General features: G+C 40.7%; 1 protein-coding gene across 4 annotated transcripts in view; it reads right to left on the reverse strand.

The window, feature by feature from the left end:
- The window catches only part of gphnb (gephyrin b), a 111,565-nt gene that overhangs the window by 79,427 nt on the left and 5,643 nt on the right, over window positions 1-26,495 (reverse strand). The window contains exon 1 of one of the 4 annotated variants that reach the window (XM_040017570.1): window positions 4,381-4,701. The exons of the other annotated variants lie outside the window; for them this stretch is intronic. Coding sequence (XP_039873504.1) covers window positions 4,381-4,582 — 202 coding nt within the window. The 5' untranslated portion in view covers window positions 4,583-4,701. Of the gene's footprint in view, window positions 1-4,380; window positions 4,702-26,495 lie in introns of those variants that run through there. 4 annotated transcript variants of the gene reach the window in all.

A 26,495-nucleotide genomic window follows, 5' to 3' on the forward strand; every position in this document is an offset into this window, starting at 1 on the left:
CAGTGACCTCTGTCCCACCCCAGAGGGTGCTATACCCCATGCTGCATACTGTACATACTGCAACCTAAAGGTCAATGCTTCTACATGGCTGGACATCCAGCAGGAGACAGACGGCTAAACCCCAGACAGACTTCTATTTGACTGCTATTTTGTGGTCAGGCTCATATCTTTTGAGAAAAGTTTCAGTTCTGAGCAAATGCATTTAGTTTTTATATTGGACATCAATGATAACAAGTGCTACCAAATATTTCCCTTGAACTGTCCTCTTCTTTTCAATGTTATTTATATTGAGTCTAGGGATAAATGTTCAGTTTTTTTACATTGTTTTTCTACATTTATGTCACTGTCTATCTGAGTCATATTATATTAAGAAAGGAGAACCACTAAGTAACTATTTACAAAGTTGAACCAATGTTATAGTGCATTGCTATTGAATTGTTTCAATGATTAAAAAATAAATAGTGAAAAACAAGTATTTTGAGTACTGATTTAACGTCCCTAAAAGTATTGCATTTATCCATACAGGTATCTCCGTTATCCTGATCAATTTTCTATTTAATCTCTTTTTTTCTGGGGTGTCTGCCGGTATTGACTCTTATCATCTTATATTTGCCTGTGAATGTGTGTGAGTGCACAAGCTTGGATGTCCCCAGGCTAAAGTAGTGGGAGGGGAACAGGAGGCCTGTGCTTCAGAAGCATTACACAGGGCAGCACCACTCACGCATGAGATCTAGATCACACCCTAACGCAAACACAGGCTCCTGCACATTCTTAAAGGGTAAACTGCTAGTTCACGGGAGAGCACAGGACAGCACATCAAGAGTACAAAGAAAAGAGAACTAATCAGGAAATGGAAAGAAATGTCATCATAGGACAAAAGTTTGATGCTATGTATCTTTGACCTTGGAATAATGGAGACAATGCCAATAAAACCTGTGGAAGAATGCCCGGTACAGTATAGATATCTTGCCTACACATCAATCTAGAAAACCAGAGGCAATCATTGGCTGACTGAGGTGTGTGTGGCCATCGAACATCTGGGCTGAGATTTCCTTTCTGTGATGGATTGTACTTGGATGCAGAGTCCATTTAAAAAAAAAAAGCAGATAAAAAGTTAAAGAATTAAACAATAGCTAGTGGTTTTGAGATGTCATTCATAGGTCTTTTTTCTTCTTTTGCTCTTCCTATTGACTGTTTGCTTTCTTGCAACTAATGTCTTCCCTACCGTGACCAGTCTTTAGTACTAAGACTACAACATGGACTACAAGAGCAAATGGAAACTTTTTAGTTTTTTAGAAAGGACATCTCATTTCCAAGAGGCTTCCCTTCTAGAGGTTACATGACAGAACTGTGTTAAGGATCCTGCAAGAAACCTTGCTGACTGTTCTTGTTCTTATATTTCAGAGGGTTAGAAACTTTCAGCTGGACTAAGACTGTGGGGTCGAAATAATATACATTGCTTATTTGTTAAGGAGTGACAAAAACAATGTCATTTACAAAAAAATGCTCATTTTTGTTTATGTTAATAATAAGTTATGCCTCAGTAAAAGGTGTCTTTTCATTGCCATCTGCTGTATGTAGTGGTGACGATTATGGTAAACATCTGTGCGCACATTAATATAACTGAAAATAAAATCACATCAAAACTGCAAATCCTGATCTTCGATTTGAGCAAGTCCCACACACACACAAAACAAAACATGACAAGATTTGTCACATCAGTGAAGTTATTCCAGACAATCTAAGTACTGCTGCTGTGCAAAAAGTTATTTAACTGTAAAACTATGACTGTGCGTTACAAATCACCTATCAGAGGTGGAGAAAAGTGCAGACTGCGATGTACCATTAGACCTTCTTCTCCAGTTATTGCGTTCACGAGATTTTCAGAAAACTTGACCTCTGACCTTGAGGTTGAGGTCACTGAGTTTCGAACTCGTCAGAGATGTGGTATCAGTTTGAACCTCCTACGCTGCCTCCTTCTCGAGTTATCGCATTCATAAAATTAGGTGTCCATTCCGCCTGCCTGCCATTTGCCATTCTTGATGATGTCACAAGATGATGCAAAAGACTTATGCATAAGCAAACATGCAAAACAACAGACAAAACATCTGAATTGTTGTTTTCAAGTTGTGAGTAGGATCTCCAAATATTGCACTGCATTAATTAGTTATAGTCTATTCATTGATTAGTATAAACCTGAAGTGATAAGAGGCTGTAGCTCAGGTGATCGAGTGGATCATCTTCCAATCAGAAGGTCGATGGACTGATCCCTGACTGAATGTTACTAAGCACTAACAAAGCATAGATAAAAGTTAAGAAGGGGAATGAGTAGTAAAAAAGTGCTTTATGTGTTAAATAGCACTATATAAGTATCAGTCCATAACCGACTTAGAATTAGTTTATTTTGGTTTATAACTCGGACTCAGCTGCAGCCTCAAAAATAAAACTATGCTATTAGTGATGGTGAAACGCACAATGAAGTCAGCAAACAGACCAGGTTAGGTGTCTCTGTGATATAGGTAATGCTAGCATGCAACTAGGCAGGAAGCGTCTGTAAAAGAGTAAGTTGCTTGACTAGCTAGCTGTCTGTGTGCTGTCAGTCTGTTAGCCGCTAGCAGAGACTGCTGCTTCATAAACCGCTAGCCTGTTCCACTTAATCATTTCCAGGACATAAAACAGTCAACTCTCATCATCTCCCTGGGATTCCACACTAATGGGGTTTTCTCTTATAACAGGTCCTTGCACACCCATCACATAGCTTACACACACAGTGTGCTGGTGTATAGATGTGTTTAGATGCCTATTAAATGTCGCACTCTACTTTCAAGGTGTAAGAACACACCTATACACTGACACGCACAACCTTGGAGGCTCTTATATGGATCAGCAACGGGGCTTAGCTTGATTACAAATCATTGCAGAGCAGAATGGATAAAGTTTGCTTCCAGTCCCATTGTGACACTTCCGCCATGAGTAAGACTATATACCCTGCTGCTTTGAAAGAAGGACACAGAAATCCAGCTGGCTATAAGTTGCTCATTACATCTGTACATGTGAAAAAAATCTGCAATTTCACTAGCGCTGGGATAGTAGGGTATCGTCTCATTTTCTCAGCAGCCCACTTGGCACCTCTATTGTTTCTTCTTCTTTATCTGCTAACAGCAGTGCAAGTGGCCCTCCAGCCCCGGAGAAGCTGCTCTGGGGGGTCAAACACTGGATTGGGCTGACATCTACCGGTGGGAGGGACAACACCTCTGCACACCAATAAGCCTCTACCAAAGTGATATCACTACCTCTTGTCATCTATTTTACTGGCTTGTTCTCCATCAAATGGAAACACTGGGCCCCAGGCCTTGGATTAAATGGGCTTAATGATGAATAGAGGTTTGGATCCGCCTCCAGATTGTAACAGGGTGGGGTAGACATCTGACTAGGGGGCTTTCAGTACTACAACCCCTTTCTTAGCCAGGAGAGGAGAGGAGCAATGGCGCACAAATACCAGCATCTTCATTCCATGGCAGGGTAAATTTCCAAATTAATAAAAGCTTCACGGTGCTGGGTAAAATATAGTAACAGCAATAACGGCAGATAACCTAATCTAATATAAGCCCACTGTATCTTAGCAACCTTGTTAATTCTGTGAGGAGCAGTGGGGTAAGCAGCAGAAGCACAGCATCCATCATCAAAGACACACCCAGCAGCAACACACGCACACACACCAATTACTCAAACTCCCAAATCCACGACATCATGCAGATGCACATGCTATCTTGCCATTACCTGCTATCTCAATCACACGTGCTAAAGATCAAGGCATACACATGTGCAAGAGTACGCGTATAGTCACATGCACACAGAACCTCAGGCTTACTGTAAGCAGTCAGGAGAATGGAGGGGGTGTGGAGCGGAACAATGGGATCCTAATCGTCGGGCTGCATTTCAAAGCCTCTCCCCTCTACAACACTGTTTCTAGATAAGATTTGAAAATGCTATTTATATCCATGGGGAAAGGAGCCAACCAGCAGCTTGATTTTCATTTATTTGAAGTCAGATCTAAATTGGGGTGGAGTTACATAATGCAACTAGTGCGACACTCCACCTGCTACTACTGAGCCAGCCGCTGAAGAAAACTACAGAGGGAAACAACTCAAAAAGGCACTGGGCCCACGCTAGTACTGTGGCTAATAATTAATCCATTGGCTTAATAACCACTGCTTACTATAACCAAAGGAGCCTGGCTCATCCGTGTGGGCATAGCAATGGGCCGATTTGCATCTCAAATCCAAACCTACTACAAAGTGGTCCGGCCAAAATCCGGCAGCCGTGTCGCGCCAAGGACAAAACAACACAGCACAGCATGGCCCAGTCCCCCCTACGCACCAGATGTGCAGAGAAAGAAGGACGGAGAGAGGAAGACAGTTCTGTTCTTCACAGCTGTGTCCCAGGCATGCAGGGAGGGACCATTCCCAGCCCGGCTCATGCAACTCTCCCCCTGCCTGCCTCCCTGGAGATGAGGCAGCTCCATCCCAGCCTGAGTAAAAAAAAAAAAAAAAAGGAGGAGGAGAGGTGGTAGGATGGACATGTGGAGTTGAGGGAGGGTAAATTGGAGCCCAACCCTGAGAGGATTAACAGAGCAATTCACACTGGATAAAAAAGAAGGTGAACACAGAAAAGAAGACAGATGGGAGCAGCAGTGGGAGTACTCTGAAAACAAAGAGGGAGGACAGAAAAAGGAAGAAGGAGAGGAAAGGGAGTTGTACGGTAAAATGGGAAGACGGGGAAAAGACTGGTAATGGGAGTGTGTGAGAAGAGAGATGCAGAGGAATAAATAAAACACATGGAGATGAATAGAACATATAAAGGTACAAGAAAAGAAGAAGGAAAATGGGGGAAGAGAACCCCGAGTGCTCCCAGATACGCCTGACTATCTATAGTTTCAGTCTCTCTTTAGCCTCACAATTTATTCCGTTCTTCTGCCTAAATAGGCAGAGACTGTGGGGAATATTCGTAACTTGAAAGCCAAGAGTCAGAGTCAGTATATAATTGTTCTTTGAACATGACAGAATGACATTTGATCACGAGACTCAACATCAACACTTAAATGTTTTTTCTAATTTTTCCTTATCAAATTGTCAAAAAGGTTTGGGGGAGTCCTTAAAAAAACCCTGGCATCTGCCTGATCAAGGAAAAGAAAACTACTGCATTGGCTCCATTTTTCCTGTGCTCAGGAATTGTTTATTGATAGCTTGGGTATGAGGTAATAACTGTTGGGTGGGTTCTTTGTTTAGTGTTATATGTGTGAACAGCATGTACAGTGGTGTGAAAAATTGTTTTCCCCCTTCCTGATTTCCAAGTGTCTGGAAAGGGTTACAAAGACATTTCTAAGGCTTTGGGACTTAAATGAACCACGGTGAGAGCCATTATGCACAAATGGAGAAAATTTGGAACAGTGGCGAACCGTCCCAGGAGTGAACGGCCGACCAAAATTACTCGAAGAAGAAGACAACGACTACTCATCCAGAAGGTCACAAAAGAACCCAGAACAATATTAAAGAACCGCAGGCGTCTCATTTAAGGTCAGAGTTCATGATTCAACAATAAGAAAACGACTAAATGGCATCCATGTTCGAGTTCAAGGAGAAAACCACTGCTGACCAAAAAGAACACAAAGGTTTGTCTCACATTTGCCAAAAAACATCTTGATGATCCCCAAGACATCTGGGAAAATAATCTGTGGATTGATGAAAGAAAAGCGAAACTTTTTGGAAAGTTTAAGTTCCACTGCGTCTGCCGTAAAACTAACACAGCATTTCGGAGAAGGAACACCATACAAACAGTAAAATATGGTGGGGGTAGCGTGATGGTCTGGGATTATTTTTCTACCTCAGAACCTGGAAGATTTGCTGTGATAAATGGAACCAACCGGCTGTATACCAAAACAATTCAGAAGGAGGATGTCCGGCCATCTGTTTGTGACTTCAAGCTGAAGTGCACTTGTCCAGCAGGACAATGATCCAAAGCATACCAGCTAGTCTACCTCTGAATGGCTTAAGAAAAACAAAATGAAGACTTTGGAGTGACCTAGTCAAAGTCCTGGCCTGTATCCGATTGTAATGCTGGGGGATGACTTTTTTAAAAAAGTGAGTAGTTATGGTCGAAGTAAATGTTCTTTGTAGACAAGTTTTCAGGTCCATGCTTGTATGACCAAGTAGTTCACACATATTACAATTAAGGATCGCTGGTGGGTTTTTTAGTTTGGTTGTTAGCAGTGTTGGTCAAGTTACTTGAAAAAAGTAATCAGTAACTAATTACTGATTACTTCCCCAAAAAAGTAATCCCGTTACTTTACTGATTACTTATTTTCAAAAGTAATTAATTACTTAGTTACTTAGTTACTTTTTAAAAACACGATTTACAACCTGAATAGATGATAAAGAAATAGATCTTTCAGCCCAATTCTACTTTTTCTACATAATCCATCATACAAAATGCAATCAAATGGAAAAGTCTCTTTTTTTTTAAACTTGTTTTATTAGTTTTAATCTTTTAACTTTATGCATCAAGCAAAACTTTAATTATATGTAACATTCTCTGACTTGAATAAATTAGTTTAACATTTAAACCTATTTTCTACACATTCCAGCACATAAAATAAAATATTTTTTGTGTTTACACTCACTCTTTCAAATAGATGCAAGTAAAACACAGCAGAAAATAAATAAAGTCAAAGACTCAGCGGTCCTGTTGCTCTATTTTCACCTGTAAAGCAGGACTGCGGTAGGCGGAGGTTTGCCCTGGTGCAGGTGTGCCGCGGTCAGTTGAAGAATCCGCGAGTTTCTCTGTGAATTTCCCATTACGTCGTTGCGCACTCGGTGCTTGCTCGGAAGTTTAGGGGTTTTTTTCGCTGTAAAAAGAAGTTTTCTTCCCACACACGATGGACGCTAATGTTTTTGTCACTTTTTATGGAATCAAACTCAAAGTAAGGTCAGTACTTCCACGCTTTAAACGCTGCACGCTCATACTCTCTCCCACAATCGATATATGATCCATTGTTGATCTGCACACAGCTGTTGTCACTAACGGCGCACTCGTTTACGTCACTGTCGTGAGACATTCTCGCAAAAAATCACGGTTTTAGTAACGCAGTAACGCAGCGTTACTACGGGAAAGTAACGGTAATCTAATTACCGTTTTTGCAATAGTAATCCCTTACTTTACTCGTTACTTGAAAAAAGTAATCAGATTACAGTAACGCGTTACAAGTAACGCGTTACTGCCCATCTCTGGTTGTTAGTGAACGGTGAGCTCTCTATTTGTGAATTGTATCAGCTACTTTGCAAACTCCTTAACATCTTTTTCCTCACTCCCCTCAGGCACACAATATATTCTCAAATTATTGCCTCTCAGTCTATTCTGCAGGTCTTCACATCTAGCTGTTAGGTTCATATCTAGGCGCAGCAGATATCTTATTGCTCTCTCTTTTCCCATTCTCTTCTGCGGCATATGATATTCCACCTCTGTAGTTCTTTTTCTATTTTTACATTTCAGCTTTTAGTTTCGCCATAAATGCTTCTGGCTTTGCAAGGTTGTGTTAGCATTGTTTTAGTATACTTGATTATGTGTGTTAGCACTTGCCGTGTCATTGCCAGGTTGATTATGTTTCATTCCTTTACTTCACGTTTAACTGTTTACTTGAGCCTCTGCCTCTAGAGGCTGGTGCCATTGTAAAAATACTTTATATAGCTGAGATTTCAGAGATTTGTTAGGATATTAAATATTCAAATGGACCAAGCTCTGCTTTTAAAGCCGGATTTACTAAACAGGGCAAAACAAGGCTTGTGAGGACAAACCCCAAATGGGTTAGTTTTGCGGTGATCTACAAAGGTTTTGCTGTTTTATGCATATGTCATGCCCAATCTGCCAGCTGCGGGTAATTACTAACAGGACAGACTTGTTCACTGTAATCAGAAAAGCATTTAAATATAGGTCACACGTACACGTTAAAAGTAGGCCTATGTGGCAGTCTGCCTGACAGAGTCATTATAATGGAAACAAGCTTCATTAATTGACAGGTTCCAATGTAGAACTGTAAACTGCAACAATATTTTGACACAGCGTTATGCAGCATTCATGTATTAAGACAACTTACAACACTTGAAGGGATAAAATGAACCAGAAATGTTTGATTGACAAACGTTTATTTCTATACTTTGCAACTGGTGGACAGTACCAGCACAATTTATCTATGCTATCTATCAATGTTAATTAAAAAGATAAACAAATAAATAAACGGATTAGAAGATTTCATGGTGAGTCTTGTGCATGTTTGTCCATCTGTGATCTATCCCTCACGTGCTGTCAAAATGCATGCAGCTGTATTTGTGTAGATCTACGACCAAAAACAGCCATATTCGATCATAGCTACAAAATCAGAGTGAAAACTGTTTGCACTGTCTGTGGTTCAGTTTAAGTTTACAAGTTGAATTAATATTTCACTGTGTAAGTGTAATAAAACTTTATTAAGGGAAAAATGTGTTTAGTTTATTAACGGACCAAAAACAAAAAGCACCTTCAAACTATCAAACCATCTAAAACATCAAAATGAAAAAATAGACCGCTTTTTAAGACTTCCTGTGCCAGATATCAAACCGGGGCCTGAGTATATTCAGGATAGGGTCCAAAGACAACATCGTCCTCGCTCTGTTCTCTCTGTTTTTGAGGCATTTAGCTTTGAACCTCATGAAATTCCTGCCACAGAAGCCACAGTATTCTGAAAAGGACCAACACCAAAAATGAAAGAGTTGGAAGGATTTTGTTGTTGCTGGTGTAAGCTGACTCCCTTTGGGTGAAGGTTCGAGGTCACCTCTGAATTCACTAAACAAATTTTGAATTAGGCGGCTATATAATCTATACCTTTTTTTTTATAATCCAAGAGGCTCAGTTGCAAAAACGCAACATCCCGGCCTCTTACACACAATCTTCTCAGTGTCTTTGTAGATACTGACAGCAGTTTGTTTTACGCCAAAAAACCTTAGTAAATCTGGCTCCTACCTTTATCATTGCGTTTTTAGTAGTTTCAGTGTTAGAGGGCAAATGTTAGAGGCAAGATTTAGGAAGATTTAGGAAAATCAGCACTGGTATTACAATAAAACACAGAACTTGTTGAAATAAAATTGACTCTCATCCAGTCTTACAAATTACCGCCTTCAAAGGCTCATCAGGCAAGTTTTCTAATAAAAAGTTACCATACTAATAAATACTAAAACTAAGGATATTTCCTCTCTCCTTTTGATTTGATTTTAGTTACTTTTTTTAAAGTTCACAAAATCATTTCAGTTACTTTTACTGTTTGTGAAAAGTTTTCATTTGTATTTTAGTAAACAAATTTTTTTCACATCTAGTTTTACAGTGAAACCTTTGAGAGTGCACTGCAAAAGGAAACCTAGATTCTTTCCAGCGGTTTCTTTAAAGAAGCCTATGTGAAAATGACTGAGCTTCTCACTTTATTTAATACCAGAGTAAACATCTTAATGAGTTTATGGTGTCAATTGCTAGCTTGAAGTCTTCTTTAATGCATTGTGATGTTCATTATGCACATTTTGGTCCCATTTAGAGAAAAACAGGTGATTAAAAAGGAAAGTATGCATTAGAGTGTGGCAACATTGTCATTTACAGTGTTCCCTGCTTCTTATCCATATTCATACTTTGCTTGTGTGCATTCATCTCCAAATGCCCAACTCAACACTTCAATGCTTGATACAAAACCCGTCCAAAAACAGCGTCCACGTTAATGTAGTTTATGGTTACTCTACAACACTACCTACAATCAATACCGAATGACAAAAGTACCAGCAGTCAAAGCAGGTGGTGTGAGGCAGTGCATTGCAAACTACCCACCATCAGAGTTGCCACAGTCATCCAAATGTTAGTCCCACCACAAGTGAGCTCCTTGCAGTCACTCTGCATCACACTTACCTGAACTTCTCTTTATGAGCCAAATATTACTAAAAACCTGCAGCCACCTGCAGCTCTCCACAAAGGCCTCAGGTACTAATGTTTTATTAACATAGCCATAAATATTGAAAAGACACTTACTAATGAAGCTGCGTAGAAAAGTTCCAGAGACAATTTACAGCAGCAAGGAGTACAGGGGCCTTGATTATGTCACCCTTCTTTCTCTTTCGTTGTCCTTCATCTTATTTCCCACACCATGGCTGGAATGCCCCTGCAGCTCACCCTCTACCCACCCACACACACACACACACACACACACACACACACACACACACACACACACACACACACACTTACCCCTCAGCAGCCTCCATCTTCTTCCCCCATCTATGTTTTTCTTGTTCAATGAAATCAATGGATTGGAGGGGCTTGACAATCTGCCACACCCCTTGCAAATATTAATCATAAACCACAGGCTCTGAGTATAATGAGGCTTGTTTCTAATGACAACAGGCGTGATGAATGTGTCTGTGGCTCGGCGTTGCATTACAATATAGCCAGTCAGGAGTGCGTGCGCGTGTGTGCATGTAGTAAGAAGGTTGGGCGAGAGTGTGGCTGTTGGGGGATGAGGTATCACAGCTTTTCCCCCATGTAGCATGACATTTCGATGGCAGAGGGCCCACGGCAAGCCAGCTCTCTGTGGCATTTCCAACAGCTGTTTATGCACACATACACACAAGCTAAATGTTCACTGGGCATTTTATAAACACGAGTGCTAGTATGTAGAATGCACGAGAGCAAGCATTCACACATTCATTTTACTATAGGCCTATTACTATTACTACTATTACTATTACTATATGCCATTTGAAGTATAGGTGAGGGCAAAAAAGAAATCAGTAATTTTCACATTGGATGTACACAAGTCACAGGGGTTCAAGCAGGGAAACACACTATCTATAGTAGCTGACAAGAAATTAAAAAATAAAGTATGTATACAGTGAATTCTATTTTGCCACCAACGCTATTTCGCAATGTGGGTAATTTGGGTTTTTGTCTACCTAGTATGACACACGCCCACATCCACTAAATGTAATTTTCTCAGTCTCTCACTGCAGAAGAACGTTTTTGAGGTTCTGATTCCAAATTTTTTTAACTTCCTCCTGAAAAATGATTAGATTTAGTTTTTAATGTTCGCAAGTAAGAAAGGCTGGCTCCAATTTTTATTTTTTATTTTTTTTTACAATTTCCAGCTTAACAGCATTAAAAAGCTTACAGCTTGGTACACACATGGTTTTGTTTTCTATGGATGAGTTTTCCCTTCATGTCATCTACACCGTGGGTGATTTTTTGTTTTTCATAACGCATCCATTTGGATACTGTAAAGTTAGCGGACATAGCTTGCTCCATTGCTCCAAAAGCTGCCAAACAGAACAAATAATATGACTTGCTGTGCAATACAGGCTGTCGAAAAAAAGGCTGCGCTACAGTCTTGGTGAATGACACTATTAGTTCTTTATTAGTTTGTTAGTTACTACACTAACAGGCAGATGTGTGTGTTGGTGTGCTTCACTCATACACTGGAAGGTGTTTACTAACCAAGCTTACTTACACAACCAGGCGACGCAGCATTGCATCCTCTGCAGAGATGGGCAGCAATGCGTTACAAGTATTACAGTAACGCATTACAAGTAGCGCGTTACTGTAATCTGATTACTTTTTCAAGTAACGAGTAAACAAGGGATTACTATTGCAAAAAAGGTAATTAGATTACTGTTAGTTTCCCGTAAGCACGCTGCGTTACTGCGTTACTAAAACCGTGATTCTTTGCGAGTGTCTCATGACAATGACGTAAGCGAGTGCCCCGTTTGTGGCAACAGCTGTGTGCAGATCAACAATGGATAATATAACGAGTGCGCCAGAGAGTATGACCGTGCAGCGTTTAAAGCGTGGAAGTACTGACCTTACTTTGAGTTTGTTTCCGTAAAAAGTGACAAAAACATTAGTGTCCGCTGTTCACTGCGTGGGAAGAAAACTTCTTTTTACAGCGAAAAAAACCCTAAACTTCCGAGCAAGCACCGACAGTACGCTGCCACGGGAATGTCAAACTCCCAGATCCTTCCACTGACCGCTGCGGCTGTGGTGTGGTTTACGTGCATTTATTTGAAAGAGTGAGTGTAAACACAAAAAACTATTTTATTTTATATGCTGGAATGTGCAGGAAATAGGTTTAAATGTTAAACAAATTTCTTCCAGTCAGAGAATGTTGCATATAATTTAATGTTTGCTTCATGCGTAAAGTTAAAAGATTAAAACTAATAAAACTAGTTTTAAAAAGAGGCTTTTTCTTTTGATTACATTTTATATGATGGATTATGCAGAAAAAATAGAATTGGGCTGAAAGATCTATTGCTTTATTACGGTTGTTATATTCATCTTTTATATACAGTTTACAGATGTAACTTAATTTATAAATAAGCTCAGTGCTGAAAAACTCTTACCTTTTTATTTCCTAATAATCCGTAATACCACTTTGTTTGTGGCTACCACTTGGGATAGCAATAAACAGCATGACCTGTTGACTAAATTTATTTGACAGTTCCTATTTTGCCCAAGTACTGGAGACCCCAAAATTAATATTGATGTGATATGCATAACAGTTTAATTTAAGAGACTTCGCCTGCATTTGATGTGCAGGAGCATATCTAAAGGAATAGTCACATCTCAGATGGTAGGCTATTGTGAAAATAACATTTATTATCCAGGTTTTGCTCAGAATTAACAAAATTATGTGCCGATTTCAAATTTAAACTGGCTATAAGCACAAAAGTCCTTGTGTGCTACCAAAACATTTTAAATATAGGAAAATTAGATCAAAAGTATTTTTCTGTTGTGTGTGTGTGTGTTTGCAATTTCTGTGAACCAACTCGCTGGCTGATTTACGGAATTCAGAAAACAACATATTTAAAAGATAATGGATATTGTCATTTTGAGGATTACAAAATGCAAACAAATACCGAGCTGTGTGTGTTATATCTATGACTGCTCCATTAATCGGCCAGGTACCATTCTCTTGTTAGAAGCCAAAATGAGTTTGAGAGCAGCTCTATTGATTTCAATAGAAGTGCTTACACTGGCATCGGTATAGCTGTACATTTTTGATATCTCCTTTAGAAGCCCCCCCACCCCACCCCTCTGCCTCCAATTCCCTTCTCTCTCTCTTTCTCTCTCCTCCACTTTCTTCCACCCCCACCTCCTCCTTTATCCTTCCAAGATGCTCATGCGAGGCTGCAGCAGTACAACCACAGATTTACGCATCCCAGTTTGAACATGGAACAACAACATGGAAAAAAAAAAACCCCACTCACCTCACTTATTAAACGTCAATTAAAATGAGTAAAGATCGAAGGGTGGAGAGCGGTTAGCCTCTGAAATGTATAGCTATTGGCTAAGATAAGCAATGGGGCTCTTAATCTGTTGGCGTTCAGGGTTTGTAGTGGTACATATGTGCTGAGGCCTAATCAGATCAGGTATCGATTGGTCTTCATAGAGGAGGAAGCTTAATGCTCTCCCTGCTCCTCTTCGATATGTCTCACTCATATGAAGGAAGGTAGAGAAGCTCAAAGGCAGAGGGAGGAACAGACCAACGGTTATGGTGACTGCAATAAGGGTTACAGGTCAAGGTTATACTGACAGAAAGCCACTGAGAATCAATGTCTCATTTCTGATCAGAGCAAATGGTCACATTCATGCTGAGAGGGGAATCATTTGATGGGCAGGACAAATGCACAACCACAACTCCAATCCTGATTGGGTCAAACAAGTCCCAAGAGGTGCAGCTGTCAAGACGATTTCTGGGGCAAAAGAGTCGTCCATATTGTAAGTGACACATTGTTCACTAAGTGGAAAGTTAATCTAAACTGCATCTCCACAGGGTCCCCATGTGGCAAAGATGGCAGCTTCATCATCGCCTGGTCTACCAGCTGCCCTCCCCATGACCAGTCTCCGCTCTCTGTCCACAAATCCCATTTCATGCCAGCCTCGCTTCTAAAAAGGCAAAACAAAAGCCTGATCAGCACAGCTGCGGCTTTAGGACATTGTGCCAACAATCATCGTGAAATCGGTGGAACAGAGCAAAGTAAAACTCTGCAGCAACCAAGAGTACTGAGCACTGCACTCTGCAGCTTTAAACAATATGGGCTTCTTAGGTGTGGAAACTTGTGGCTACTATTTCCTAAAAGTAAACAATGACACCTGCATTATTTAGCTGGTAGGTGTTGAAAGAAAGTGAAAAGAAGCATGAATCAGAAACTGATGCTGTTCTAATGCACCCATCCACTGACAGATCCATGCATCAACCTTCTAAGTATTATTCAGTTCAGGGTTGTGGAGTAGCACTGTAAGCAAAGGCATCCAGTGTTTCCCAGAGTCTCCTTGTGGTTGGACATGCCAAACACTTGAAGCACCTCAACAAGCCCAAATTACACTTTCCACATCCACATAGGCCTGAAGAGGAACAAGCAAAGTGTTTTGCAAATCCCTCAAGTGCGTAAACGATTAGTCGAATAAGCAATTCAATTGAAGGGAAATTAATCAGCAACTAAATTTGCTAAGCTTTTGCTGGCTCTAGCTTCTCAATTCTAAATTGTGGCTTTCATTCTGTGACTTATTTACATAAAAATGAATATCTCTGGGCTATGGACTGTTGGTTGAATAAAACAAACTGAAAACTGTTATGGGATTTTTGCTGTTATGTGATCTTTTAAAGACCAAACAGTGCATTGATTAAATGTAGACATTATCAGCTGAGTATGGATAAGGGTCATTAGTTGCAGGCCTACATCTATCAGTGCATTAAATCTGACTACATCCAGTATAAGCGCTCAAAAATGCAGTGCAGCATTGCTACAAAGAATTAAAGATCTTTCACAGGATATGCAAAAAGTGATATATTCAGAAATGGCGTCATTGTTGAGAAAATGTACCTAAAGTTGCAAACTCACAGTGGAAATAAAGTCCTGTGGATGAAAGTTACGATGAACACATTCCACACGTTGCCAGTGCTTGTTGATGTGTTTGTTAATGTGTGAGTGGGTGGTAATACATGGGTGTATCAGTATGAATGTGTGCAAATGATTTGACTCCCCTTATTTCCCAGGATGCAGAGTTTTACATGCCCACACACACACACACACACACACACACACACACACACACACACACACACAGAGGAGTGCCCCGGGCCCAGCTGTACTAATGAAGAAGCCTGTAAGCAGCTACCTTCATTACATTCAATCCTCTGGACAGTGTCAGCAATTACATTGCAGCTTCCCACTGTCAGAGCTCACACATGTATGTACACACACACACACACACACACACACACACTACAGCTGGATACTTCTCTTCTCCAGACTAATTGAGGTTGATGCAGGGAGGAGTTCCTGTTCCTCTTCTTCTTTAGTAGTGGGTGTTTGGCTCAGGCTTGGCTCTTTAAAACCCAAACCTCTCAATGCAAACTTAGATCTACCACCACATCAGCATACCCCCTGTGACGACTCACTCTACCAGCCTCTCTGTATGGTGGAACAGAAGGGAAGCCTGGAGGCAAAGGGGGAAGCGTCCTAATAGAGTGCTCCACTTGCCATATTTTACACATCTCATCACTTATCCCACTGAGACACATACATCTACATGTCACTGTGGGGGCAAGTGAAGAGGGAAGGTCCTTAAGGATCAGAGAGTTTTTGGGACTGGTCTGATTGTGTGTATAATTCTGTGTTTAAATAAAATCCATTCATCCATCCATCCATCCAGCTTTTTGTGTGTGGGGGGTGGAGCCTATCAAATCAATCAATCCCACTATTGCTGATGAAGATATCCATATGTATGTGATGATATGTAAATAAATGACGGTAGATGGTAATCACCCATTCATCTTTCTACCCCCTGGATTTGCAGCTACTGATTTTTTTCAATGCTCCTTAATTACCTTATTACATTCCTAGTATTATTAGTCCTTTTGGAGCCTTTGGTTGCCCACAGGCACTGGCCACAAACAACAATATCCTCAGTTTATATCCACAGGATGACCTTTTTTCCAGGCTGTTAACAAACCTCTTCATAAAGGTCATACATTATAATTAATTTAAAAATGTACTATTTTGCAAATAATCATAAAGTACACCACTTTGACAAAAAGACTAAGGTAATCTCTTCACAACTAACTGTAAAAAATATTCAGTTAACTTTGATATATGACAAAGAACAGCATTAAATCTTCATACTTGAGGAGCAGGATCCAATAAGTGCTCCTTCAGTTGCTGTTAGTGGTATAATTGTTATGAATGGTGCATTTGGGGTACCTCCATGTTGTTGTTTTGAAGCCACAGGTGACAATTGACAATACCAGAAGGTGGAGTGCCAAGTTATCAGCTATATAGTATAATATGAGCGTATGGGTGCACTGCACAGACACATAGGCCTGCTAATTAGTGCTAAGAAGAATTGAAATTAGCTGGGATAGCTGTCAGCTATGACAGAAAATGCTATCATCCATCCATTTTCTTCCTCTTATCCAGTTCATGGATCAGTTTATGGTGGGGCTCGAGCCAATCACAGCTGTCACAGAGCAAGAGACAGGGTACAGCCCGGACAGGCTGCTACTCTGATACAAGGCTAGATTGCAAGATACACAACGATTCAGTTCTAAGGACTTAGAATTACCAGTTAACCCAAAATGCACATCTTTGCATGCATTTTACATGGGAGGAAGCCAAGGTCCCTGAAGGTAACTTACACAGGCACATGGAGAACATATTAATTTCAAACAGAAAGGCCCCATCCAGCGAGTTGATTTGAACCTTCTTGCTGTCAGGCAACCCACTACACCACTGCATGTTTAGCAAATTATATGTGGACATGGGTCTCAGAAAATCTATACTTGATTCAGGTGTTTTAGTCAATTACAAACCCATTTCCAACCTTCTCAAAAAAATTGTTGAAAATCAAATATGTGATCCTTAGCAGAGGAATAGTTTAATAATAACAAGAAATCCAGCCAGGATTTACAGCACAGAAATTAAGTTACACTACTGACTTACTAGTTTACTAGCTTGACTTTTGGACTGACTGGTTAGTCATGGAGTCCCCCAAGGCTCTGTTCTAGGTCCCATACTTCACATTACACATGGTTGTTTCGAGCCATATTTTTTTAAAAACACTGCATACATTTCCATTTGAATGCAGATGCCACTCAGTTATATTTATCTGTGAAACAAGGTTACACAAATCCTTTAAATAAACTATCACCATGTCTTAAAGAACTATAAGGGCTAGATGGCATGTAATTCTCTACTGTGATATGCATACAAAATTATTGCATTTGCACATATAATTCTCAAAATCAAGTTTGTCTTGCCAGATAGTTACTCTAGAAGGCATTTCCTGGCCTCCAGTGTCATTTACCTTGCACATTAAACACATTTCCATGAACCCAAAGGGTCACTAGAGAAGCTACAGTTTTTGACCCCCTATGTTTTGGTTTCATTTATCCTCTCTGCAGCTAAAGTACATATAGATTAAACTTAAACAAAAGAAGCGTGTGTATTTTTTTTAAATGTCCCCAAATGGCTGAAGACTGCTACAACATGTAGATGTGCTTATGCAAATCTCAGTAGCAACAGTGCAGCACCACACTGGAATTACTGAATGTCTGTTTTTCTATTGCATTAGGCAGAATTTCAAGGTAAGCCACAAGTATTGATAATTATTTATCTCTCGAAATCTGCTGCCAATGTAAGAAAAGACAAAACAAGTAAAAATAGGAGGGCTAATGTAACAAAACTGAAGAAACTGAGTGAGACACTCCCTGACTCACATCTTTAAATGTCCAGTGTCACGTGCCAAAACTGAAAAATCACCAGTCATGCCTGTTGCAAGACCATAAATGATGCAAAAGGGCAACAAAGCTGTCAAGCCTTGTCAATCAAATTGACTTTTGTGTTCATGTGTTGAGCTTTTATGGCTATGATGTGTGTGAGTGTGCGGGCGCGTGGGTGTCTATTAACATTTGATTCCTAGGTGCCATGATCTGAAAGGATTTTGTGGTAGAAACGGAAAAGGCATGACACTGAATAATGGAGGAGGAGAATAGGAGAACACCTTGACCACACACACACTGGGACGAGGCCGGCCATCAAACACACCTTGTTAGGGGAAGCTGGCCTCCTCCATTATTCACAGGCACATGCTCCCCTCATACTGCTTTGGCGGGGAAGATGGAGTGAGCCGAATGTAGACAGACAGCAAAGGAAAAAAAAATGATAAAGGTGGACATAGAAAGAGAGGTGAGGAGACAGGGACAAATATAGTAGGTGAGAAAAAGGGGGAACGGTCTGGGATAAAATGTGTTATAAGAGTAGAAAACGTAGGGTGAATGTGTTATATTTATCTCTGAAATCCTCAGACTTTCTTCAAACTCAGTGTCAGTCATCACTGATTCAGAAGCGATTTGTGAAACTGACGCAAACATACATGTGAAAGCAAGACAGTGACTTAAATTATCGCAGTCAATTATGAGTGTATTGTTAGTGTATTGCAGTCAAACCTTCATAATGGGGACCACCAAACATGGTGGTTAGTGAGAATACATTTTCAAAAGAAGAAAAAGAAACAAAACAACAACAATAACAACAACCCCCCCCCCAGTGTGGCACCTTTGCATTTGTTGTTTCTAAAATAGAAGCAATTCAGATGACGGAGGTTCCCAGAAGCATGTGTCACACACATCAATCAGCACGTCTCACCTCGACATGGCTGGTCTCGTGGCCTCGGGAAGGACGGAGTAATGGTGGGAGGGAAGAGGGCTGAAGAAGTGACGAGCCAATGGATAAGCTGGCAGTAAGTCAAGAAGCAGTGGAAGGGCCATTGCCAAGGGTGACAGCCAGAAGTCACACAGCACCACAGCACTTCCCAGAGGTCCTTTTCCTCCTTCTTGACTCTTGTTTTTGTTCTTATGAATGGCTGATGTTGTGTGCTGCTGACTGATGCTTTCTAACCTCTTTTATTTGCATGTCTGAATGAACATTAAAGGGCTTGTGGTTTTTAATCGTGCACTGCACACCTTTTGGGAGAAAAATATTACCGTTTTGAAAAATTATTTATTCACTTGTCATAACTTTGCTTTGACTTACTCTGTTTTGCCTCCTGTGTTTCATTCCTCATCCCTGTTCAAACTGCACCCCACTCTCCTGCTCTGTTTGGCAAACAATAACAAAATGTCGAAATACTGGAAACCTGAGTGATGTTGACATAAATGAAGTTCCCCGTCTCTTCTTGCAGGGAAGCAAATTTAATAGCTGCTGCACTACATAGAAGATCTCAGAAGCCCCCCTCTCAGTGCATTACTCCTGTCACTGATAGTGGTCCGGGGTGGGGGTGGGAGGGCATTTTGTTACATGGCTCATGCAGCATGTCTTGCATTTTGCCAGTTATTTAGCTGATAAGTATATTGGAAAATTTTAGAAATGAAATGTTTGCATGAAAAGGGGAACTACTGATGGTCGGAGTATTATGAAAGTAGGGGCACACATTTGAAGACCTACTCTATTATGCTTTTCCTTTTGTTCTGTTATATATACATAATCTTACAAATGTGGGTGATCATATTGATTAAGGCCAAAGTTTCAAATAATGAGGTTAAACAATACACCAACAGGGCATAACATTATGACCACATGCCTAATATTGTGTTGCCCCCCCTACACACACACACACCTTTTACCGCCAAAACAGCCCTGACCCATTGAGCCATGGACTCCACTAGACCCCTGAAGGTGTGCTGTGGTATCAGTCACCAAGATGTTAGCAACGGATCTTTAAGTCCTCTAAGTTGTGAAGTGGGACCTTTATGGCTAGGACTTGTTTGTCCAGCACGTCCCACAGATGCTTGATTGGATGGAGAGCGAGGAAATTTGGAGGCCAAATCAATACCTCAAACTCATTGTTGTGCTCCTCAAACTATTCTTGAACCAATTTTTACTTTGTAGCAGGCCACAGCCGTCTCATATTACCGTCTGCAGCAATGCTTAGGTAGGTGGTACATATCAAGGCACGTGGTTATAGCTCAATAAGTAGAGCAGGTCATCTACTAATTGGAAGGTTGGTGGTTCAATCCTCAGCTGCTACAGTCTGCCTGACCTAAGAGTATCCCCTAGAAGTCTTTCACTCCTTTTATTGTTGCTGCACAACGGAAGTGGCTAAAAGTTATGCAGTAGCTGTGAGATTCGTCTACACTTCCCCTGTTTTGCTTACACTGCAGGTATTGCCAATTTGGGAAAATAATTGCGAGAGGAGATAACATATCTTCGTTTTCCTGAAGCCTTCATTACTTGCTGTGTTAAGTAGACACATATCTTTGGCCAAACGGAATGTGATCACATTTCAGTAATTCCAGTGCATCTTTATGAGATTGACAGATACGCAAACATACTGTGCAGGCTCGCTTTCATGGATGTCTGACTTGGACAAAATGCTTTCCTGGGTCTTCATATATTCATTATACTAGAGTTCAGGGAGTTGCAGTGTACACATAACTCTACAGCACTCGGCCCATGATTTGCTCTTGGTTAACATCAATTGTCTTAAATCAAAAGTATTTCCAAAAAGTGGATGATGATCAGCTTCTAGGGACAAGTCTTTGCACTCTGCTTTGCTAGACATTTAATTTTTGTTTCCACAGTCTGTTATCTGTTGTATAGCTTACTCTTAATGTAGTCTTACTCATCCAGACTAGGGAACACTTTTGCTTGGCATTTTACGGTTGGCGCGTGCATTTTCTGTATACGTCAGTCATATTCACTTATCTGTGCAAAGCCAAAATTTTCATCAAGATTAAAATTCAATTAATTGTGCAGTCCTAACTTATACCTTTCCATGCCCCAAATTCTAACACTGCTTCTGCACTAAAAATCTGCACTCTCCAAGCCAAAATCAAGACTATTTAATTGGTGCCATTTATATATTGTCTCTGATCTTGGTTGTAGTGTGCCTTTGAATGAATTTGTCTGCCATGACATGACATAAAAAAGGCTGATAATAATACAGTTTCTGCTGACGTTACCTACGATCAATAAAAAAAAATCCAGGAAATTATCCTCCGGTCTTATCACCAGAATTAAGATGCATTGAGGCCCAGAAAATCTGATAATTAAACCAATATGGTAACAATAGATTCAAGTGTTATAACAGACATAATGATTTGTGTGTGCATCCAACCAGAAAACACCAGCAGTGTATATCAAGCAGGTAGTGGGCAGCTCAGACAGTAACAGACACCAAATGTAAGCAAGGTGTTTACTGTGAGGATCTCAGCATAATTGATGTGTCCAGCAGCCGGCATTTTGAGGGACAAATCTGATTTCATCATGATTATGTCAGACATATTTCAAATCTGTACAACACATCTAAATTATATCCAGGTTCTAGCTACAGTATGTTTAGTGTCAGTGGGGGAGGACGCTCTCTGGCTGAAGAACTACTAGATCGCATTAGGAAAAGGAGTTGAGCTGCTATTTAAATTAAAGAAACAGAATATTTACGTCCAGATGAACAGAATCAACTTTTGGAGAATATTTATGGATCTGTTGGGCCAACTGAAATGTTGTATTGCATTGAAGCAGACACCAGGTGAGACAATCCAGAAACCAAAGCATTTGTTTCAAGAAAATGAGGCCCTACCTATAGACTGTTAGCATTGTTACCCTAGCCCCTGCTCTCAACACGGAGCTCCCTGTCTCATCAGCACCCAGTCAGTCTGCAACAAATCTTAGATACAGGCGATCTGACCTTGTCCTCAGAGTAAAACATGGTGGAAGTATATGTTTCAGATGCCTGTTAGATCAGGAATGATAAAGTCGCATGGTGGCATCTCAGCATATGGAGGCCACTGATGCTTTTCCCCTTCGTTCTTTTTCCATCATCGTTTATCTTTTGCTTCCTCCAGCCCTAATTAACAGCTCAAGCCAAGACAGAGGATCCAGCATTAAGAGTAACTCATCAGTTAAAACCACCACTCTATCTTTTATCTCCATCTCTATCTCCATCACTCAGCAGCTTCTCTCCTCGCACAGGTCATTGCAGAAGACGGACCTGAGCAAAGGGGGGGGCACCCCTTGCTGTCTGTAGACAGCCCAGAAGTGTCCTGTCATAGCTGAAACTTTAGCGTTCTTGGAAACATATAAACATATAATACATATAATAAACAATTATTTAACAATAACTTTGCTTCTGATAATTTTAAAGGGCATGGGATATATCTCCTGATGGTAAATGGATTATTTATTTTATTGTTGTTGTTTTTTTTTGTTTTTTTTTTACAACAATTAACCCTATCTGTTCTCTTTCTCCAAAGGTCAAATTACATTGTTGTCAAAGTGCAAAACTTCTCTTGGAAAAGAAGACAGAAAAAGTAGAGTAATTGCAGTACTTACTCTGTACTTTGATCCAAGCCATTTCAGGTGAAATAGGTGAAAAATGTTTAAATATACACAAATTTATGTACTGAGAACAAAAACCAATAGATCTTAAATTACATAAATGCAGTAGAAACTCTTACACTGCACTGAAGTAAAACAAATGGTAAATAACTTCTTCAAAACTTCAATAGCAAAAACACTGGGCTCGATTCCTCCATTCTCATTTCCGATTTCCCTGCCTTTGACCCTGAGAAGCAACACCATAGCATGATGGTGCCACCACATTTTTCTGGAAAAGTCTGCACTAAACAGGTGATGAGGAATGCCTGTCAAGAGTGGCTTTCCTCTAAATACTCCTTCATAAAATTGATGGAGTGCTCCTGAGATGGTTGGATTTTAGGCCAGGTGCTTTTCTTACCTCTGCAGAGGACATCAATCCTGGAACTCAGTGGCCATGAGCTTTGTGGTGACCTCCCAGAGAAAAGACACCGGCCTGAGCAAAGGAGTTCAGTCTCGGTTGTGCTCAGTTACTCAGTTTAGCTGGACAGCTGCAGTCCCAGTGGTCCCAAACTTCTTCCTATTGAGGCCACTGAGTGAGCACTCAGATGTTTCGAAGTGGATTTTAGACTTTTGCTCACTGCTACATATTTCATAGACACTCAGAGAGTTCCTTTGACTTCATGGCTTGTTTTTGTCCTGGTGTACAGTATAATTGTGGGACCTTATAGAAAGGGGCGTGCCTTTAAAAATTACATTTAATTAATTACGTTTGCCACAGCTGAGCTCCAATCAAGGTCTAGAGTCATCTCAAGGGCAATCATAGGCAATATGCACCTGACTCTCAAGTGTCATGACAATGAGTCTGAATACTTTTGTAAAACAGAGTTTTCAGTTTATTTTTTGTCACTGGTGCAAAAGGTTTGAATTGTTTTTAATTGGTTTAAACGAAATGTGAATACTTACTAAACCAACTGTATGCAAATGTCTATCATATTGATAATAATAACATAATAATTTCAGTCAAGAGATCTGGTAATAATCTGGTAGCTCATGACCTTATGATGCCTTTTTAGAAATTTGTAGCTAAGAACTAATTGTAATAAATTTTATCAGGTACATCTGTTCACCTGTTCTTTTGTGGAAATATCTAATCAGCCAATCAGGTGGAAGCAGCTCATTGATTTAGGCATGTAGACATGGTCAAGACAACCTGCTGAAGTTCAAACTGAACATCAGACCGGAGTAGAAGGGTGATTTAAGTGACTTTGAATGTGGCATCATCAGAAATAGCTGATCTGTTGGGATTTTCCCACAGAACACTCTTCGAGGTTTACCAAACACCTTCTGTAAAGGAGAAAATATCTAGTGAGCGACAGCTCTCGGGGTTGATCCTCGAGTCAGAGGAGAATGGCTTCAAGTTGGTAGGAAGGCAAAGCAGCTCAAATAAACACTTGCTGGAACCAAGAGATGAAGATGAGTATCTCTGAATGTGCAACACACTGAACTTTGAAGCAGATGGGCTACAGCAGCAGCAGACCACACTGGGTTGGTCAGCTAAGAACAGGAACCTAAATCATGAGGCTATGATTCACAAAACTGGACAACAGAAGACTGGAGAAATGTTGCCTTGTCTCGATCTCTGTAGTCATATTCAGATGTTAGAGTCAGAATTTGGTATAAAGAACATGAAAGCATGGCGCCATTCAACCTTGTCACAACAATTCAAACTGGTGGTGGCATAATGCCGTTGTTTCCGACCCTTTATGCCCACACTGCTCACCATCTTCATGATGTCTCCTTCCAGCAGGACAATACATCATGTCACAAAGCTCAAAAAATCTCTATGAGTTCTATGCACTCAAATGGCTCCCACAGTCGGCAGAGCACCTTTGGGATGTGGTGGAACAGGAGAGTGACATCATGCATGTGTTGGCAAGAAAACATCACACAGATGCCATAGAGATATCCTGTCAGTCAGGATAGTCTTTCCTGTTTATCATCAATCATTTCAAGTTAAGTGCTTCGACTAAAAAGCTCCATTCATCTATTTTCTTAACTGCCTAGGGTCACAGGTGGTGGGATAATACCTATGCCAACCTACACTGCGCAAGAGGAGAGGTACACCATGTACAGGTAGCCAGACTATCACAAAACTAACAATTCCAAATCCTTCATTCTAAAAATACCGAGCACAAATGTCCTTTTCTTGTCTAAACTGCTTATCGCGTCAAATGAATGACAGACTGTAGCACTGCTTTATGCCTAGAGGGAGTGGGAACCAACCAACTCTCCTACACCTACGCGTTTAGTCTGGGAATGGCTTTCCAGGCAGCTCCGACGGAGCTCTTCTCTGGAGAGTTGACAAGAGCCTACATAAGCGGAGGAGACCCCGCCAATACAGTCTGCCTCTTGTTCTAACTCGCAATTCCAACTGAAGACTATTTAGAGTAAGGGAGAATCATTTCCATGGGCTATGAAAGCAGAGACAGAGAAAGAGAGAAAGCCAGAGAGAGTGAGGGGTGTGTGCAATGGAGAGGAGAGGACAGGAGAGTAGAGGGGAGTCACCCCCCTCCCGGCCCAGCACACCCTGCAATCCCCGCTACTAGATGCTGAAAATAATTCCTTTGCAGTGAAGACTTAATTCTCATTCTGTGTTCGTGTCCCTGATCCCGTATTGTCTATTCTGGTCATGTGGTCTGCCTGCCTTACTGCTGTCCGCTGTGACAGCTGTGTGTGTATGTGTATTTGATGCAGAGAGAGAGCGAGTGAGAGAGAGAGAGAACGAGCGAGAAAAGGGTCAGTCTGTGTATTACCTACTGCTACAGTATGAGCTGCACCCATACAAAAGACAAATCCTTGTCTGACCACATGCAACTAAAAGGGCTCAGATAGATGTAGAGTCCAGAGAGGAACCATTAAGGTGCATGCCTGCGTTTTAACAACGGCACCACTTTGCCTTCCATGCCTATGGGATTGTAACATGATGAACATTTCCAGTTTGACAGCCTGCTGGAAGCCTACGCATCAGTGATGATGCAGGCAACAACCACCAAAGTCTAAATAAATACAAAGAAATCCCTCAGATTTGGCTCAGAGATGATCTAAAAATACTGGAATCAGATGAGAAATAAGCAGCAGGAACAAGTATATGCTCATTTTTTTTTCCCCGATTTAGCGCTTCTGTTCCAAGTGTATCCCTCTCAGACTAGCATATTGTTGAACAGATGCCCACATATCATTGCAAGGGATCACTCCAGTAACAGCTCAGAGATGATTCAACCGTACGCAGACACAAAGAGTAGGGTCAAAACAGGAAAAAGGAGGAATAAAATCATGCTAGTGGGTAGACACACGCCTGGGGCTCACTGATTCCCATTCAAACCACGTATCTTTATATCACCAGAGAACCGAGTGTTAACATTTATTTTGTGTTTTTGTTATCCTGTCATGATGTCAGCTTTGTCAGGATATTACGTTTGCCTGTCTAAGCGTCAGCGAAGTGGAAAATGGGAAGGAATAATAATAATCTTGTGATGCTAATGGGATCAATGACAGGCTGGTGGCCACGAGGGAGTTAGCAATGACTTTTTTGAGCTTGCTTTGTAGTGTAGTTGTGCATTTTTTGCCATTGCCTATGGATAACTGGCCAAATGAAGAAAACACGACACTACAACAGCTACAATGAGTTTGAGAACATCTTCCAGATTGAAAGATTGTACTGCTGTTAACTGTACAGACAACCAGAAAAGTGTATAAACAGTTATTTGCTTCTTTCAGTACATAGTGCTGTCATTAAAAAGCAAAGAGTTTAACTGAAAAGGATGCAAATTTCGAATTAAATCTGTCTTATATCACATTTTTTTCATATAAAAATAGGCTAAACTACATAACCCATATCACTTATCCATCCAGTACCGCCACGCACTGTCATTTTACATCCTTCCTTAGTGACAATCGGTGTCCATTGTGGATAGGTTGCCAGTCAAACACAGATCACACACCTTTACACCTACAGGCAGATTAGGTTAACCTAACCTTCATCTCATCAGACTGTGGGAGGAAGCC

Source organism: Simochromis diagramma, unplaced genomic scaffold, assembly GCF_900408965.1.
Source record: "Simochromis diagramma unplaced genomic scaffold, fSimDia1.1 OVJJ01000802.1, whole genome shotgun sequence".
In the NCBI taxonomy this organism is placed as follows: Eukaryota; Metazoa; Chordata; class Actinopteri; order Cichliformes; family Cichlidae; genus Simochromis; species Simochromis diagramma.